We start from the raw sequence: 15,817 nt of genomic DNA on the forward strand, positions 1-15,817 counted from the left end.
GAGATTGAAGATGGTAAGAGAGCAAGAGAGCACAGGTCTGGGCAAAGAGCATTCCAGAAAGTGCAAAGGTCCCAGGCAGCGGCAGGTGTCACCTGTGAAGGGCACAAGGACTCTAGAATGCTGACAGAGGTAGAATGAGGTGCAGACGGATAGAGCAGAGGTCAGGGGGATGGCCAGGGGTCAGATCAACAGGGTCTTGGAGAACAGAAACCATTTCTCATCACTGGGAAAAGTAACAGTGCCATTAACCCTGGCATGACCAAGCATTCCTCCCCCTATCCCTGCCTTTTTAAGTAGAATGACTACGTAGTCGAAGTTAGGGAAAACATGAACTGTAGCTCCAAAGGAAGATAGAAAAGACACGCATTGATTAAAAAAAAAAAAAAAAAAAGATTGCTTCCAAACGTGTTTTCCAAGCCTTCACTCAGAGACTCACCTATAAACCCTCATAATTCAAAAATATATTCCTCTCATTTTCCATCCTTCCTACACTGCAAGACTATAGCCTAAAGCCCATCTTCCATCTAAGGTCCTTGACCCCCTCCCTCTTTAGGTTTCTAAGAAAAATCTTAGTTTGCCATGCAATTTTCAGAGGCCATTTTTTTCATTCTTTTCTATAAAGTCTTTATTGCCTCCAATCATATTTTTTCCTTGGCTATATCCATCACTGAACATCCTAGACAATCTAGCCAAACAATCTCCAGGTGTCTGCCATCATCATAGACTTAGAACACAAACTTATCAGCTTTGCTGCAACAGACTATCTCCAAATGAATTCCAAAGAGGACAAATCAAAAGGAACAGAACCAAAATGAAGACACCACCATTTCTTTTAGATTTCAGGCATAGAGGCTAGAGCTGATTTTCATGGTTGGCATATCATCTGTGACTAAAAGATGCAAACTGCTGCTGGAAAAAAAAAAAAAAAAAAAAGCACCTCTCCAGATCCAAGCATTAAAATGTTGCAAATCCTTACAGCTGCACATATTAAGATATTCTATTTTTTAACTCTGACATTTCAAACCACCCACTTTCACTCTCATGGTGTGTATCACCATCAGAAGCCTTCAATAAGATAAACCTTTATAGCAAACTGGTAGAATACTATGATCAAGTAGCCTAAACACGGAGAGAGATTCATTTGCCTTAGTTTCCCCATCTTTAACATGGAAAACCCCTGCTTCTTTCTTGTTGAAGGAAGCATCTCCTTGCTTCCTGATGTGGAATGGCGCTGCTAACAATCCAGCAGGAGCTTCTTCTCAAGAGGAAAGGGGCAGAGAAGAAATAAAATTAAAAAGTTAAGCACCTTTAAAATCAATCAGGGCCATTTTTACGTCTGGGGGTTATGGGCATCTTGGGTTTTAGTTCTGTGTCAATTAAGTGCCTAGAGAGTGACTTAGCATGTTTAATGTCCTGATTCCAGAGTTAAAAACAGGTCATGGCCAGTGGAGGATAAAGAAGCAAAATAAAAAAGGCGACTGCTGCAGATTAAGTTTTCACAGATGTTTTGATTCTGCTCTACAATGGTCCAAAAATATTCCTGTGTGCCCTTGGAAATGATCTTATGAAAAGACCGAATGTAAGATTTGATTGGGAATGGGAATTCATTAGAATTCTAAACTCACTTCAAGGAGCACAGAGAGGACCATTTGTATCAGTTAAAGTTTGACTGGAGAAGCGGAAGCACCAGGAATGCTACAGCAGAAGGGATTTACTGTAGAGATCTGACCTTTCCCAACAGTGGAAGCCGGCTACACAGCCTATGCAAGCCTGCTGCTTCTGTCTGCATCGGACGTCAAAAGCTGGCAGGGCTGGCGTTTGGGAGGGAGGAAGGCTGAACTTGAAGGAGGGGAAAGGAAGGAAGGGCTGGAAGCCACGAAGATGAACTAGAATGTACCTCTGCTGCTCACAGCCTCTAAAGGCTCCAGCTTTAATGATGCGAGTGGCTTCAAACAGGCTGGCGCTCTTCCCCACAGGGCTGCACTCACATCTGCACCATGATTCCATGTAGCTATAGCACCATGATCTGGAGAGTTCCGGAGGAGATGTGGACCTAGCTACCGTCACACGCCAGCAGCGGGTTAGCCTGCATGTCTGTGACAACCCACGGGAGCTGGAACAGCACCGATACCTACACCAGCCCTCTGACCGGGAACATGGCCATTTCACTTTCCAAATCTCGAAGAAATTCCTCTTGTACAACTACAGCCTAGTGCAATACAGGGAAAGAATTTCCAAGAAACAGAGTTCCAATTTCGTTAAATTGACATAATACAAAGCCATCATATCTTGGTAAACTGCCTTCATTTTCCATGGCACCCTGCCCCACAACCTGGTAGAGTAGGCACTCTAAAAATCCACTTCCTTATTGCAATTTCAGCTGATTTCTTATTTGAGAAAAACTGATTAATCTGTTTCTATGCATCCAAGTACCTTAATAGTAACAAGCATTACACATCTTTATTTATTAATTAATGTATTTATTTATCGTTTATTCTTAAGGTAATTTCTAGCTCTCAGTATGTGTGACATTCATTCAGTGAATCAAAGATAATAAACTGTTTTAATAAAAACTAGGTTTGAGGGGTGCCTGGGTGGCTTAGTTGGTTAAGTGTCCAATTCTTGGTTTTGGCTTGGGTCATGATCTCATGGGTCCTGGGATCAAGGCCCCCTCCCTCACCCTTCCCATGTGAGGCTCCAAGCTCAGCTGGGAGCCTGCTTGCAGATTCTCTCCCTCTGTCCCTCCCCCCCCAGCATGTTCATGCTCAGCAAGCTCTCTCTCTAAAATAAATAAATAAATCTTGAAAAAACAAAAAACCTAGGTTTGAGCTTTGCACTGGGAAAGACAAGCTACAGAATTGGAGAGCTTATGTGCCAACCACATAGATGACAAAGGACTTGTACTTACAATACATAAAGAAATCTCAAAATTCAACATAAAAAAATAAAAATCCACTTAGGAAATGGACAAAAGATATGAAGAGACATTTTAACGAAGAGGATATACAGAGGGCAAATAAGCACGTGAAAGTCTATTTAACACCATCAGCCATTAGGGAAATGCAAATTAAAATCACAATGAGATATCGCTGTACACCTATCAGAGCCGCTACAATTTAAAAAAAATGACAATACCAAATGCTGGTGAGGAAGCAAAATAACTGGATTACTCATACACTGTATGGAAAGGTCTGGAAAACAGTTCATCAGTTTCTTAAAAAACTAAATATGCAATCACCATGTGACCCAGCAGTTGCAATCCTGGATGTTTATCCCAAAGAAATAAAACCTATGTTTACATAAAAACCTGTAAATAAATGTTTATAGCGGTTTTGTCTGTAACAGCCCCAATCTGGAAACAACCCAGATGTCCTTCATCAGGTGAATGATGAAACCGTGGGACATCCACACAGTGGAATACTTCTCAGCCACAGAAGGAATGAACTATTGATATGCAACAATCTGAATAAATTCCAGAGAATTATGCTAAATGCGAAAAAAGTCAATCTCAAGAGGTTACATACTATAATGATTCCACATATAGCATTCTCAAAATGACAAAATTATAGACATGGAAAACAGATTAGTGGTGATTATGGAGCAGGGTGGGGTGTTACAAATTAGGGGTTGTTACAAATGAGGTGTTTCTAACTATGATAAAGAAGCAGTAAGGATCCTTATGACGAAACTGTTCTGTATCTTGACTGTGTGGTAGGTAATCTTGGAAATCTACATGTGACAAAACTGCATAGGACTAAATACGCACTTAACAAAAATAAAAGAGTACATGTAAAACTGGTAAAATCTAAATAAAAAGCTGTGGACTGTATCAATGTCAACTTCCTGGTTGTGATATTATACTATAGTTATACAAGGCTTTAACCCTGGAGGAAAATGAATAAAAATCTCTATATTATTATTTACAACTGTATGGGAATGTACACTTATCTCACAATGAAAAGGGTTTTGTTTTGTTTTGTTTTGTTTTAATGCCAAAGACACTATAAGAAAAGAAAACTACAAGCCAACATTCGTGATAAACACAGATGCAAAAGTCCTCAACAAAATACTAGCAAACTGAATTCAATAGCACATTTAAAGGAACACACACCATAACCAACTGGGTTTTATCCCTGGGATGCAAGAATGGTTCAATGTGAACAATTCACCTAATGTTACATACCACATTAACAAAATGGAGGGTAAAAATTACATGATCATGTCCATAGATGCAATAAAAGTATGTGACAAAATTGAACACCCTTCATGGTAAAAAGTCTCAAAAACTAGGCTTAGAAAGAATTTACCTCAACATAATAAAGAACATATATGAAAAGCCCACAATTAATATCATACTCAGTGGTAAAAAACTGAAAGCTTTTTCTCGAAGATCAAGAACAAGACAAGGATGCCCACTCTTGCACTTCTATTCAGCATAGTCCTGGAAGTCCTACCCAGAGCAATTAGGTGAGAAAAAGAAATAAAATGCATTTACACTGGGAAAAAAAAGTAAAATTATCGGGGTGCCTGGGTGGCTCAGTCGTTAAGCGTCTGCCTTCAGCTCAGGTCATGATCCCAGGGTCCTGGGATCAAGCCCCGCATCGGGCTCCCTGCTCCACGGGAAGCCTGCTTCTCCCTCTCCCACTCCCCCTGCTTGTGTTCCCTCTCTCGCTGTGTCTCTCTCTGTCAAATAAATAAATAAAATCTTTAAAAAAAAAGTAAAATTATCTGTTTTTATATGTTTGCGTATGTTTGCATATGACACCGATCTTTTATGTTAGAGAGCCCTAAAGACTCAAAAAAAAAAAAAACAACTGTTAGAATATTCAAATTCAGTAAAGTTGCAAGATACAAATCAATATACAAAAATCAGCTGCATTTGTATCAACTATATTTCAATTAAAAAAATCAGCTGCATTTCTGTACACTAATAATGAACTATCCAAAATTAAGAAAACAATCCCATTTGTAACAGCATCAAAAAGAATAAAATACTTAGGAATAAATTTAACCAAAGAGGTGAAAAACTTGTATAATTAAAACTATAAATCATTGACAAAAGAAACTAAAGAAGACACAAATAAATAGAAAGACATCCTAAGTTCATGGATCAGAAGACTTACTATTTTTAAAATGTCCATAATACTCAAAGGCAATTATAGAGTCAATGTATTCTATATTAATATCCCAATGGCTTTTTTTTTTTTTACTGAAATAGAAAAAAAAAAAATCAGGGCGCCTGGGTGGCTCAGTCGTTGGGCATCTACCTTTGGCTCGGGTCATGATCCCAGGGTCCTGGGATCGAGTCCCGCATTGGGCTCCCTGCTCGGCAGGGGGTCTGCTTCTCCCTCTCCCACTCCCCCTGCTTGTGTTCCTGCTCTCGCTATCACTCTCTCTGTCAAATAAATAAATAAAATCTTTAAAAAAAAATCATAAAATTCATTTGGACTACAAAAAACCCTGAATATACAGAGCAATTTTGAGAAAGAACAAAGCTGCCAGCATCACACTTCCTGATTTCTAAACTATATCACAAAGCTACACTAATTAAAACAGTATGGTATTGGAATAAAAACAAACATACTTACCAATGGAAAAGAACAGAGAGCCAGAAATTAACCTACACATATATGGTCAAATGCTCTTCAACATAAAGTCCAAGTACACACAGCAGGGAAAGGAACAGTCTCTTCAACAGTGTTGGGAAAACTGGATATCCACATGCAAAAGAATTAACCTGGACCCTTATCTTACACTGCACACAAAAATCAACCTAGAATGTATTAACAATTTAAATTTAAGACCTGAAACTGTAAAACTTCCAGAAGAAAACCAGGGGTCATGATCCCAGGGTACCAGGATAGAGCCCCAGGTCAGGCTCCCTGCTCAGCGGGGAGCCTGCTTCTCCCTTTCCCTCTGCCGTCTGCCCCCCTCCCTGCTTGTGCTCTCTCTTTCTCTCTCTCTCCCCTGTCAAATAAATAAATAAAATCTTAAAAAAAAAAGAAAGAAAAGAAAAACAGGGAAAACTTTATGATGTTAGACTTAGCAATGACTTTTTAAATATGACACCAAAAGTACAAACAATAAAAACAAAATCAGGCAAAAAAACCCCAAAAAAACAAAAAAACAAAATTAGGTAACTGGGACTACATCAAACTAAAAAACCTCTGTACAACAAAGGAAGTAATCAACAGAGTTAAAAGGCAACCTATGGAATAGGAGAAAATATTTGCAAAGCATGTATCTGATACATTATTGATATTCAAAATACGTAAGAAACTCCTACGACTCAAGGTAAAAAAAAATATGATGAAAAAATGGGCAAAGGGCTTGAACAGACATTTCTCCAATAAAGATTCAGCCATAAAAAAGAATGAAATCTTGCCATTTGTGACAACATGGATGGACCTAGAGGGTATTATGCTAAGTGAACTAAGTCAGACAGAGAAAGATGAATACCATATGACTTCATTTATATGTGGAATTTAAAAAACAAAACAACCTAACAGAACAAAACAGAAACAGACTCAGATACAGGAAACAACCGGTTACCAGAGGGGATAGTGGGGGGTGGGGGTGGGGGTGGGGGCGGCAAGCAAAATAGGTGAAGGGCATTAAATACAAACTTCCAGTTATAAAATAAATAAGTCATGGAGAGGTAATGTACAGCCTAGGGAACATAATCACACCGTAATAAATTTGTATAGTGACAGACGGTAACCAGACTTATAGTAGGGACCATTTTATAATATATAAAAACATCAAGTCACTATGGTATACATCTGAAACAGAGTATTTTATGTCAATTATAAATTAAAAAAAAAGACATACAAATGGCCAACAGGTACATGAAAAGATGCTTAACATCACTAATCATCAGGGAAATGCAAATCAAAACCACAATGAGTTATCATCTCTGTCACAACCACTAGGCTGGCTTTTATGAAAAAAAAAAGATAACAAGTGTTGGCAAGGATGTGGAAAACTAGAACCACTGTACACTATTGGTGGGAACATAAAAGGTGCAGCTCCTATGGAGAACAGTATAGCGATTCCTCAAAAAGTTAAAAATACAATTACCTTGTAATCCAGCAATCCTACTACTGGTTATAAATCCAAAAGAATTGAAATCAGGATCTTGAAGAGATATATGCACTGCCAAGTTCACTGCAGCAATAGTCACAACAGTTAAGACATGGACACAACCTAATTGCCCATGATCAGATGAATGGATTAAAAAAAAAAAGTGGGGAGTGCCTGAGTGGCTCAGTCGTTAAGTGTCTGCCTTCAGCTCAGGTCATGATCTCAGGATCCTGGGATCAAGCCCCACTTCGGGCTCCCTGCTCAGCGGGAAGCCTGCTTCTCCCTCTGCTTCCTCTCGTGCTCGTACTCTCTCTCTTGCTCACTCTCTAATAATAAATAAGATCTTTTAAAAAAATAAAGAATAAGTGGTCTATACATACAATGAAATATTATTCAGCCTTAAAAAGGGAAATCCTGTCATATACAACAAAATGGATGGACGTGGAGGACATTATGCTAAGTGAAATAGGCCAGTCACGGGACAAATGCTGCATGAAAATACTTACATAATGTATCTAAAATAGTCAAATTCATAGAAACAGAGTAGAAGGATGGCTGCCAAGGGCAGGGGAAGGGGAGCCCAGGGAACTGCTGTTCAGCAGGTATATAGTTCCAGTTGTGGAAGAGAAATAAGCGCCAGAGATCTGTTGTACCACACTGTGCCTAGAGTTAATGATATTGTATCGTGCTCCTAAGAATTTTAAATGGCAAATTTCATGTTAAGTGTTCTTACCACAATAAAAATAAATAAAAATGTTCTCGAATTCTCAAAGATTTTTATTCAAACAAACCTAGCTTAAGATATAATTAAAACAGTGTGTATATATATTTAAAAGGCCACTTTAACTTTATTTTCACCAACTACCTAAAATAAAGATCATAAAGACATAATCTATGTAAAGTGTTTCAGGCCAATGCTTGGTTCACACTGAGTAATTAATTACTGTGATTGTCTGTCCTTCCTTGCAACAATCTTCAGAGTTGTGTGGGTCTAGCATCATCAACCGTGCCCCTCTTTATGCGGCTGCACAAGAAGATCCAGTGTTGGAGAAAGCTTCCAGGTCTTATTTTAATCCACACCTGTGAACATGGAAAGATGAGCTAACTTTCTCTTTCTGAAGAGACATCTACCCCTTTCCAGTAGTGCTGTGTTGTTCTCTAGATTTACAACTCAATCTTCTCCAGAAACACAGCCAGTAAGATAAAACATACAAAGAGCAATGATCTTAGACACCAATCTGCATTTTGTAACCAAGGAGAATGTAGTGAGGAGTCGGCCCCGCCCTGCAACTCTCCTACCCCCTTACCCTGTTCCCCCAAACCCTTGCTAACCTTCCTCCTCATCAATGGCCTTGCCTCATTGTCTACTTCCTTCCCCACTCCTCTTTTCTGTCCCTGCCATCTCCTGCATGCCTGAAAAAACATTTTAGAAAGTCAAGAAGTGAAAACAGCTTCCCCATCCCCCACCAAGTGGGCACAGGCATTTGGCCCTAACCTTTTAAAATGGAAAATGCTCAGATCAAGACAGTCTCCATGGCTGTTACAAGCCCAGCACATCTCATGCTGTGAGCTTCCACACCTTAAATGAACCATCATCCTTCACTGTGATAAATGAAAAAGCAGGCCAATTTAGAAGATAAACATATATATTTGTGCCATCTAAGATTTTAAGAAACATTTGGAAAACTGAGAGTACTGAAGCAACTCAGTAGCTGAGGTTATCTTCCAGCCGAAAACCAAAACCACTTTTCCAAGAGGACAAATGTTTATAAAATACTCTCTTCAGAGTCAAATGTGCAATTTCCTCACCCTCTTTTAAAACACTGACATTTCAGTGGAAGAATTAAGTCAAAAGCCAATGAATTACTGCCAACTGCTATGGTTTCCTTTTCTAAGTCATCACAGCCACCTGTCAAGAAACCGTGGCCTCCTGGCCCCAGGCAAGCTTTTCAAGCTGCCTATCCCGTCTCGAATGACCATTACCATGAAGACGGGTTCATATTACACCCACTGGAAAAGGCTTAAAACACTGATGATACTGAACCAATATTATTTCAAGTTTTTGTCCGGCACATTATAAGCTTAAATGCGGAGCCAAATTGCAAAGGGTTGAGTCAAGCTCACGGTGTACGAGATAGCACTCTTACAAAGCCCTCCTCCTCTTCCATCTGAAGCAAGCCCGCTTTTAAAATTCAAGAGAATACTCCACCCTACAAAAACCTGGCGTTCCCTCGATTCCCTTTACACTTTATTCACACCAGAAATGCTGAATCATGACTCTGAGATTGTAAAACAAAAACTATTTCGACTGGGACACCAGGATCCCCAGAGAATCCCACGCTCGGCCTTCCTTTGCTGTGCATCTTTTAAAATCTTAAATCCCAAGCCCTTCCGCAGACCTGCAGACTGGAAAGGCTCCGGGAGCAGCCAAAGGCTGCAGGTCGGGGGAGAGCCTCCGCTCCCTCCGCTGCGCCTCTCCAAAACCCATGCAGCCCTGGCAGCTCCTGGCTCTCGTCTCTTCTCCTCCGAACGCGACCCCAAAGGGACGGATTCTCTCGCCATCAGCAAGGCTGCCCAAGAGCCTCCGAGAAATTCCCAACTTGCAAGCATCCCCACCACAGCCTCCCGTCCGGAACTCTCTGGGCCCGCGCGGTCGCACTTGACCACCGTCCGGCTGGGGTGGGAGTGCGGTAGCAGCTCTACCAGCCCGCAACCAGCCCTTGCCCGAGAGACCAGCCCGCAGAGAGCATAGACTCTTGAGAAACTCGATCCCAACTCCCAGCCCGCGCCTCCCCAACCTCCCCGGGAGCCCAGAGAAGCGGGGCCGGGAATCGCGGCGCAGAGTGGCGTGGACAGAGGAGAGGAGGGTGGTGTGGAGGGGAAGGGGCCGCAAGAAAAGAAACGACCCCCGCCCCCCGAGCCGGTCCCGCAACTTCTCCCAGCTCGGACAAGAGGTGAGGAGAAACTGCGGCGGCTGCGAGCGCGAGGTGAGGGACTCACTTGAATGTGAGGACGCAGAGCGGCCGGTAGGACTTGTGGCTGGTGTTCTCGGCCATGCCCTTGCCCCAGAAGTCGTTGGTGAAGATGCCCCAGCGGAGCGGGGCTCCGGGCCGCACGTCGGGGTTGTTCACGATCGCCCACACGTCGTCGTGCACGAACTCGCCCTGCAGGGAGCGGCCGTAGCACAGGCAGCTCGCCCCGGCCAGCAGCGCCGCGGCCCCGGCCGGCGCGAGTCCGCAGCCCCGCCGCCGGGAGGGCGCGCGGTCCCCGCCGCTGCCTCGGGCAGAGCCCGTCACCACCATCGTGCCGCCGCCGCCACCGCTGCCCTGGCCGCTCCCGGGCGTCTGGCATCCTCCCCGGCCGGGGCCCCGGCGGCGCGCCGCGGCTGCCCGGAGGTGGGCTCGGGCATGGTGCGGCGGCAGCTGTACCCGCCGCTGGCGCCCCGCACTCCGCCGCCGCCTGCGCCGCCGAGTTGGCCCAGCTGCAAATAAACAGCAGTCCCCCCGCCTCCCCCGGCCATCGCCACCTCCTCCGCCCCACTGCGCATGCCCCGCTCGCTCTCGCCTCCACCCGCCCCCCCTCCATCCCCGGACTAGGGCCGCCCCCCACCCCCAGCACCCTCCGCCCCCGCCCCCGCCCCGCTCGCCGCCGCACTCAGCCCCGGGCGCCCGCGTCTCCGGCCGCCGGAGTTCGCGCGCAGGTGGAGCGGGGTCGCGGCGCGGGGCTGCCCGAGAGGCGGAGAAGGGCCACCGGGGTCCTGCCTGGCGCTCCCGGCCGTGCTCACCGCCCCGCCCCCCCAATCACGCACCCCCACCCACGGGGCTGGGGAGGGCCTCATCTGCCCGCACCTCCGGGCCTAGGGCCAGGGAGGGCTTAGCAGGTGCGCACCCTGAAACCCCCACAACCCCGCTCCGACACCGAGAAAAGTGTCCGCTGCTTCCCGGGAAGTTCCCGGCTTTCAGGACCCCGGACAACAGCGGCGGCGGCGCCCGGCGACACGCTCTCCTGCCCGGCGCCCTGTCCGCGTCTCGTCCCCGGGCCTTTCTGTCCCCCGCCGGCCTGCGCCCCGCGCTCGCAGCCTCCGCGTGGGGCGTGAGGGAAACGGAGCTTCCCCAAGCACCTTCCCAAAACCAAGAGAAAGGGTCTCCTGGCCGAGGGCTTCCTGCCCGCCCCGCGCAGTTTGTTCAGGGGGCGCCCCGGGCTGTTTGCCTTTACCGCCCATTGCTCTGCTCGCACTTAGGAAAAGTACCAGGTTGGATTTGGGGTTTGGGTCTGGGCATTGAATTGACTTCTGAAACATTGCTTCTCATTTTATTTCTTACTAAAACTCTTAAGACGATCCAGGAGATGCTTTTTCTTCCCCTCTAAGTGGATCACTTGGGTCTGATGATTATTTCCTGGACTGTGGGCGTGTTTGAACTGTTCCTGCTAAGTCAATACCACTTGAAAAAGAAGAAAAAAAATTAAAACGTTAACGCCTCTGGCTTTGACTCCCAATCTCCCCATTTTTCTGAAAAGTTGTTTTCTTTTTCTAAAAATACTCGTCATATATGTAAATAAATTACATATCCCAGAAAGATTACTAGAATTTCTCCAGGTTTGAAAAGTCTGTTAACTCTTTGAGGGCCATCGTAAATTTCCATTGCTGTATGTTACTGAAGTTACCTGGAATTTGACACATCCGAAGAGAAAAAACTTAAAATACAAAATTTGCCATTTATTCCCATCCTTCAAAAATTCTTAAAAGGTTCATTGATCTTTAAAAAAAAAGTAAAATAAAAGGCAAAAATTGTTCTTATACTGAGCATTTGTGTGACTCTTTACCACACCATTTTTTTTTTTTTAATTTTAAGATGTATCTGAGCAGTTGAAAACCCAGTGAATGAAGACAAACATATTCCAAGTCAAGACGCATTTCATTCATTTCACTTTGGTGATTTGAAACAGTGACTGCAAAATGAAACTGAGAAACCCAAGCATGGATGTTTTTATCCTTATGTCAAAACTTTTTGACTCTTGATAGCTTTAATATCCAGGCCCCACACACACCTGAATCTGCCATCTTCCCCGCAGAACACACTACAGCCTTTCCTCTTTGCCTGTCCATCAATTTAATAGAAATATATTAAGAGTACACTTTGTGCTACAATGTGCTAAATACTGGGCTGGGTAACCAAAGCGGCTCCGAGTGTGCCTGTGTGGGTGCGTGTATAAGGTTAACACTATAAAAGTCTAACTTTCTAAGTTAGCAGCTGACTAGGATAGTGAAATTGCCTTTGCTGAAATGATAGTAGGTTTAATAAGCCAATATATCAATTCTTTACCTAAAATCCTTACTTTGAGACAATGTCTTAATCCCAAAGAGTGACTAATAATAGGTTTTTACAGAGACCTTTTCTCCCCCTCCAATTACCCTTAAATTGCCCAGGTAGGAGTACAGCCCTGCCCACCCCCTTCTTACCTGAGTTGTTTTCCTTTTTAGATGCAAAGAGTTATCAGAGTTCTCCATGACAATGGAGAGAAGTGTAGAAGGACGGGAACTGGACTCCAAACTCCAAAAAGACAATGGAGGAGATAAAGAGGAAGAGATAAAGGAAACCTCTAAGTGGGATTCCAGATTTCTGAGCTTGGTTTCATTAAGTTTTCCTCTACATTCAGTGGCATCTCTATTCTATTTAGTTTGGGTAAGTTTGGGATTAATTCACTTTAAGATAGGGAGATACCTCAAAAATCCTCTCAAACATGAACCAGTAAGTAAATACTTTTTAAAAAATTAAACAGTTCTTTGCAGCCCCATCCCTTCCTATCTCAATCTTGTTCTGTCTTCCAGGAAAACTGTACAAGTGGTGACGTCAGAGATAGGGTTCCATTGATATGCCAGGCCATCATCCCCTCTGCTTCTCTCTTAAGGTGTAAAGCACTCATCTTGGCCAATAAAGGGGCCCAAAAGAAAATGAGATTTCATTCTTGTTACTTAGTCTCTAATTATTTTTAAAGGATTTATAATTGGAGCAATACTTTCTAAGACATCTTTTGTCCACTCAAGAGCAATTTAAAACATAAACTATTACAGAAGTTCCTCTCTGATCGTCATACGGAGTAAGTCACTCATGTAAATTAAAATGGACCACGGTCCTTAAAGAAATTAGGACACAACTAAAAATAAATCAAGGATAAGTAGGTATTTTACTAAAACAAATTTCAAATTACTGCCCACTATGCTTTTTCAGCCTAATATACACCCCGTTCAGGTATACCCTATATAAAGGGACAAATGCAATGTTACAAAGTCATAAATTCAGAAAGAGTTGATAATGTAATTGATATTAAAAATAAATGTTTGTGGTCTAGTTATTTAACTATTTCCTGCTCTTGAGGAAAATACAGAAAAATAGAAAAAAAGAACAAGAAAATTAAACTATACTCTCCCCACCACTCCCTTGGGCCTGTGGTAGAACAGGCAACATGCACTTTAAGAAGCTGGTCAGCATTAGGCAGGATCAGTGTGGGACAGGCTGAGGTGCCCTGTGGTCTGAGCATTGGCTGCATCCAGGCTGGCCCAGGCTGGAAGCAACAATGGCAGCCGCAGCCCCCAGAAAGAGGAGGGGCTCCTCATGGACATAAACTGGCTTCCACTCCCATCCCCGGGATGTATCTCTGCAAATTCTGCCCAGAATTAAAATTAAAGATTATCAAAAAGTATCTGTGATCTTGCTCTTGCTCTCAGGCAATAAACTTCGTCAGCAAATTGCTACAAGATAAAAGCATACCCATGTACATTAAAATAAAGCATAGCAAGTACTTACTAGACTTCTTCAAAGAGATCAGGATCTCTAGTTTTGAAAACTGCTGCAACACTGCAAAGCAAATATCCACAGTCTTGGAAACAGACCTTTCATTTTGAGATTATTGTATACAACAGAAAAAAGGATTTTCATATGAATGAAATTTTAATTACCTATATTTTATTTTTACACTCTAATTATACACAAATGAAAAAGCCACTTTTCTTGTACAACCTCCACAATTTATAGGAAATGTCAGAAAAAAATACTAAAATGCTATGTATCAATTTACATTTAAAATTAAATTCAGGCTTATAACAAACTGATATGTATGAAGAGTTAAAATTTTTTAGAAAAATTACCCCATCAGAATCATTAGCTCTAGAAATACTATGATTTATTTTTGAAATAATTTCTCAGAAATGTATCTTCATGTTGTCACAACCTATAAAATACTCTTAACAGTTCTAGTAACAGTTGGATCAACAGAAAGATGCTTCTCAAAATTAAAATGTATCCAAAAAAGTCCTGATTCATAGCATTTGCTGAATTTCATGGTGTAAATATTCTTACCATGGTCAATTTCATGCCACCAACATGATGTCACTGAAGGCAGAGATGGGAAGAGAGGCCTAGTAGCATAACATTCTACCTAATCTCACCAGATACAGTAGATCTAGATAAGATCAAGAGTATATTAATAGTAAAATACAGTAAAATAATTGCAACGAAGAATTTTGAACATTTATCATCTTTGTTTTTAATCTAATCCATATAATTACAAGTTTATATAACTACGTGTTTTATAACAGCTGTGTTTAACAACCAGCTTACAAAACTCCTAAATATTTAACAGTTTTTGTGAACTAATAGGAGTTGACTCTGGCACACTATCAGATGAAATGAGGTTGGTCATTATTGGTATCGTAATTTTGAATTTGAGTCTAAGTATGGGCAGAGGCAAAGGGATCGCTATCCTTGGGTAGTGAAGTAGTTAGCCTCACCTAAAGAGAGACCTGGCCTTTGCCTTAGCTACTAGAGATAATCTTTAGGCCCCTGGAATTTCCTGCTTAACAGAAGAGTCTTTGTTTGCCTAGGGCTTTGGCCACCAGGACAGTCTAACAATGTAGTTTATGACGGGAACTTTGGGTCACACAATATCAGCTCTGACTTCTGAGGGATCCGGCGACTAAAGATCTTAGCCTGACCTCTGGGAGGGGCTGATGACTAAGGTCAGCCATGCAGACAGTATGTGATGAGCCCCAGTAAAAACTCTGGACACCAAAGGTGAGCTTTCCCAATGGCAATATTCTGGTCATATTATCACACATTAATGCCAGGATAGAGAAATATATCCTTGACTTCATGGAGAGAAGACAATGGGCATTCTGTGTTTGGTACTTCTCCTGGACTCTGCTCTGGGCGCTTCTTTCCTTGGCTGATTTTCATCTGTATCCTTTTTCTTTAATAATACTTAAATGTGAGTGTAACAGTTTTCAGTGAACTCTATGAATCCTTCCAGCAAATTATCAAAATAGGGTGGTTTGGGGAACGGCGTAAACTAGCAGTTGGTGTCAGATGTGGGGGCACTCTTGTGGAGACTGTGCCCAAATGCTCCTTAATACTATTTTTCTCTTTTAAATTTTTCTGTAATACACAAGTTTTTCTTTTAAGAAACTGGATAGCTATCCCCCAAGAAGAATGGAAGAAATGACAGGCATCACCAAAGCTGTTATACTAAACTCCCTTCTTTTTCTCTATTTAAAATCTTCTGAAAAGGCTACAAAAATAAAACAAAAAGAAAGAAGGAAGGAAGGAAGGAAGGTAGGTAGGCGGGCAGGCTCAGCGGGGAGCCTGCTTCTCCCTCTGCCCCTGCTCACGGTCTCTCTCTATCTCTGTGTCTCAAATGAATAAATAAAATTTTTAAAAAAATAAAGTTTATCATTACA

At 42.5% G+C, this 15,817-nt stretch overlaps 1 protein-coding gene across 2 annotated transcripts in view; it reads right to left on the reverse strand.

Moving 5' to 3' along the window:
- Window positions 1-10,801, reverse strand: part of TMTC1 (transmembrane O-mannosyltransferase targeting cadherins 1) — a 271,874-nt gene extending 261,073 nt beyond the window's left edge. The window contains exon 1 of one of the 2 annotated variants that reach the window (XM_028113292.2): window positions 10,084-10,801. In XM_028113292.2, the coding sequence (XP_027969093.1) occupies window positions 10,084-10,385 (302 nt within the window). In that variant the 5' untranslated portion in view covers window positions 10,386-10,801. The remainder of the gene's footprint in view (window positions 1-10,083) is intronic. The other variant, XM_028113293.1, reaches the window with a different exon arrangement.
- Between the last annotated feature and the right edge of the window lie 5,016 nt (window positions 10,802-15,817).

Source organism: Eumetopias jubatus, unplaced genomic scaffold (assembly GCF_037043125.1).
Source record: "Eumetopias jubatus isolate StellerSeaLion01/CBP00866 unplaced genomic scaffold, mEumJub1_p1.0 scaffold_8, whole genome shotgun sequence".
Classification (NCBI taxonomy): Eukaryota; Metazoa; Chordata; class Mammalia; order Carnivora; family Otariidae; genus Eumetopias; species Eumetopias jubatus.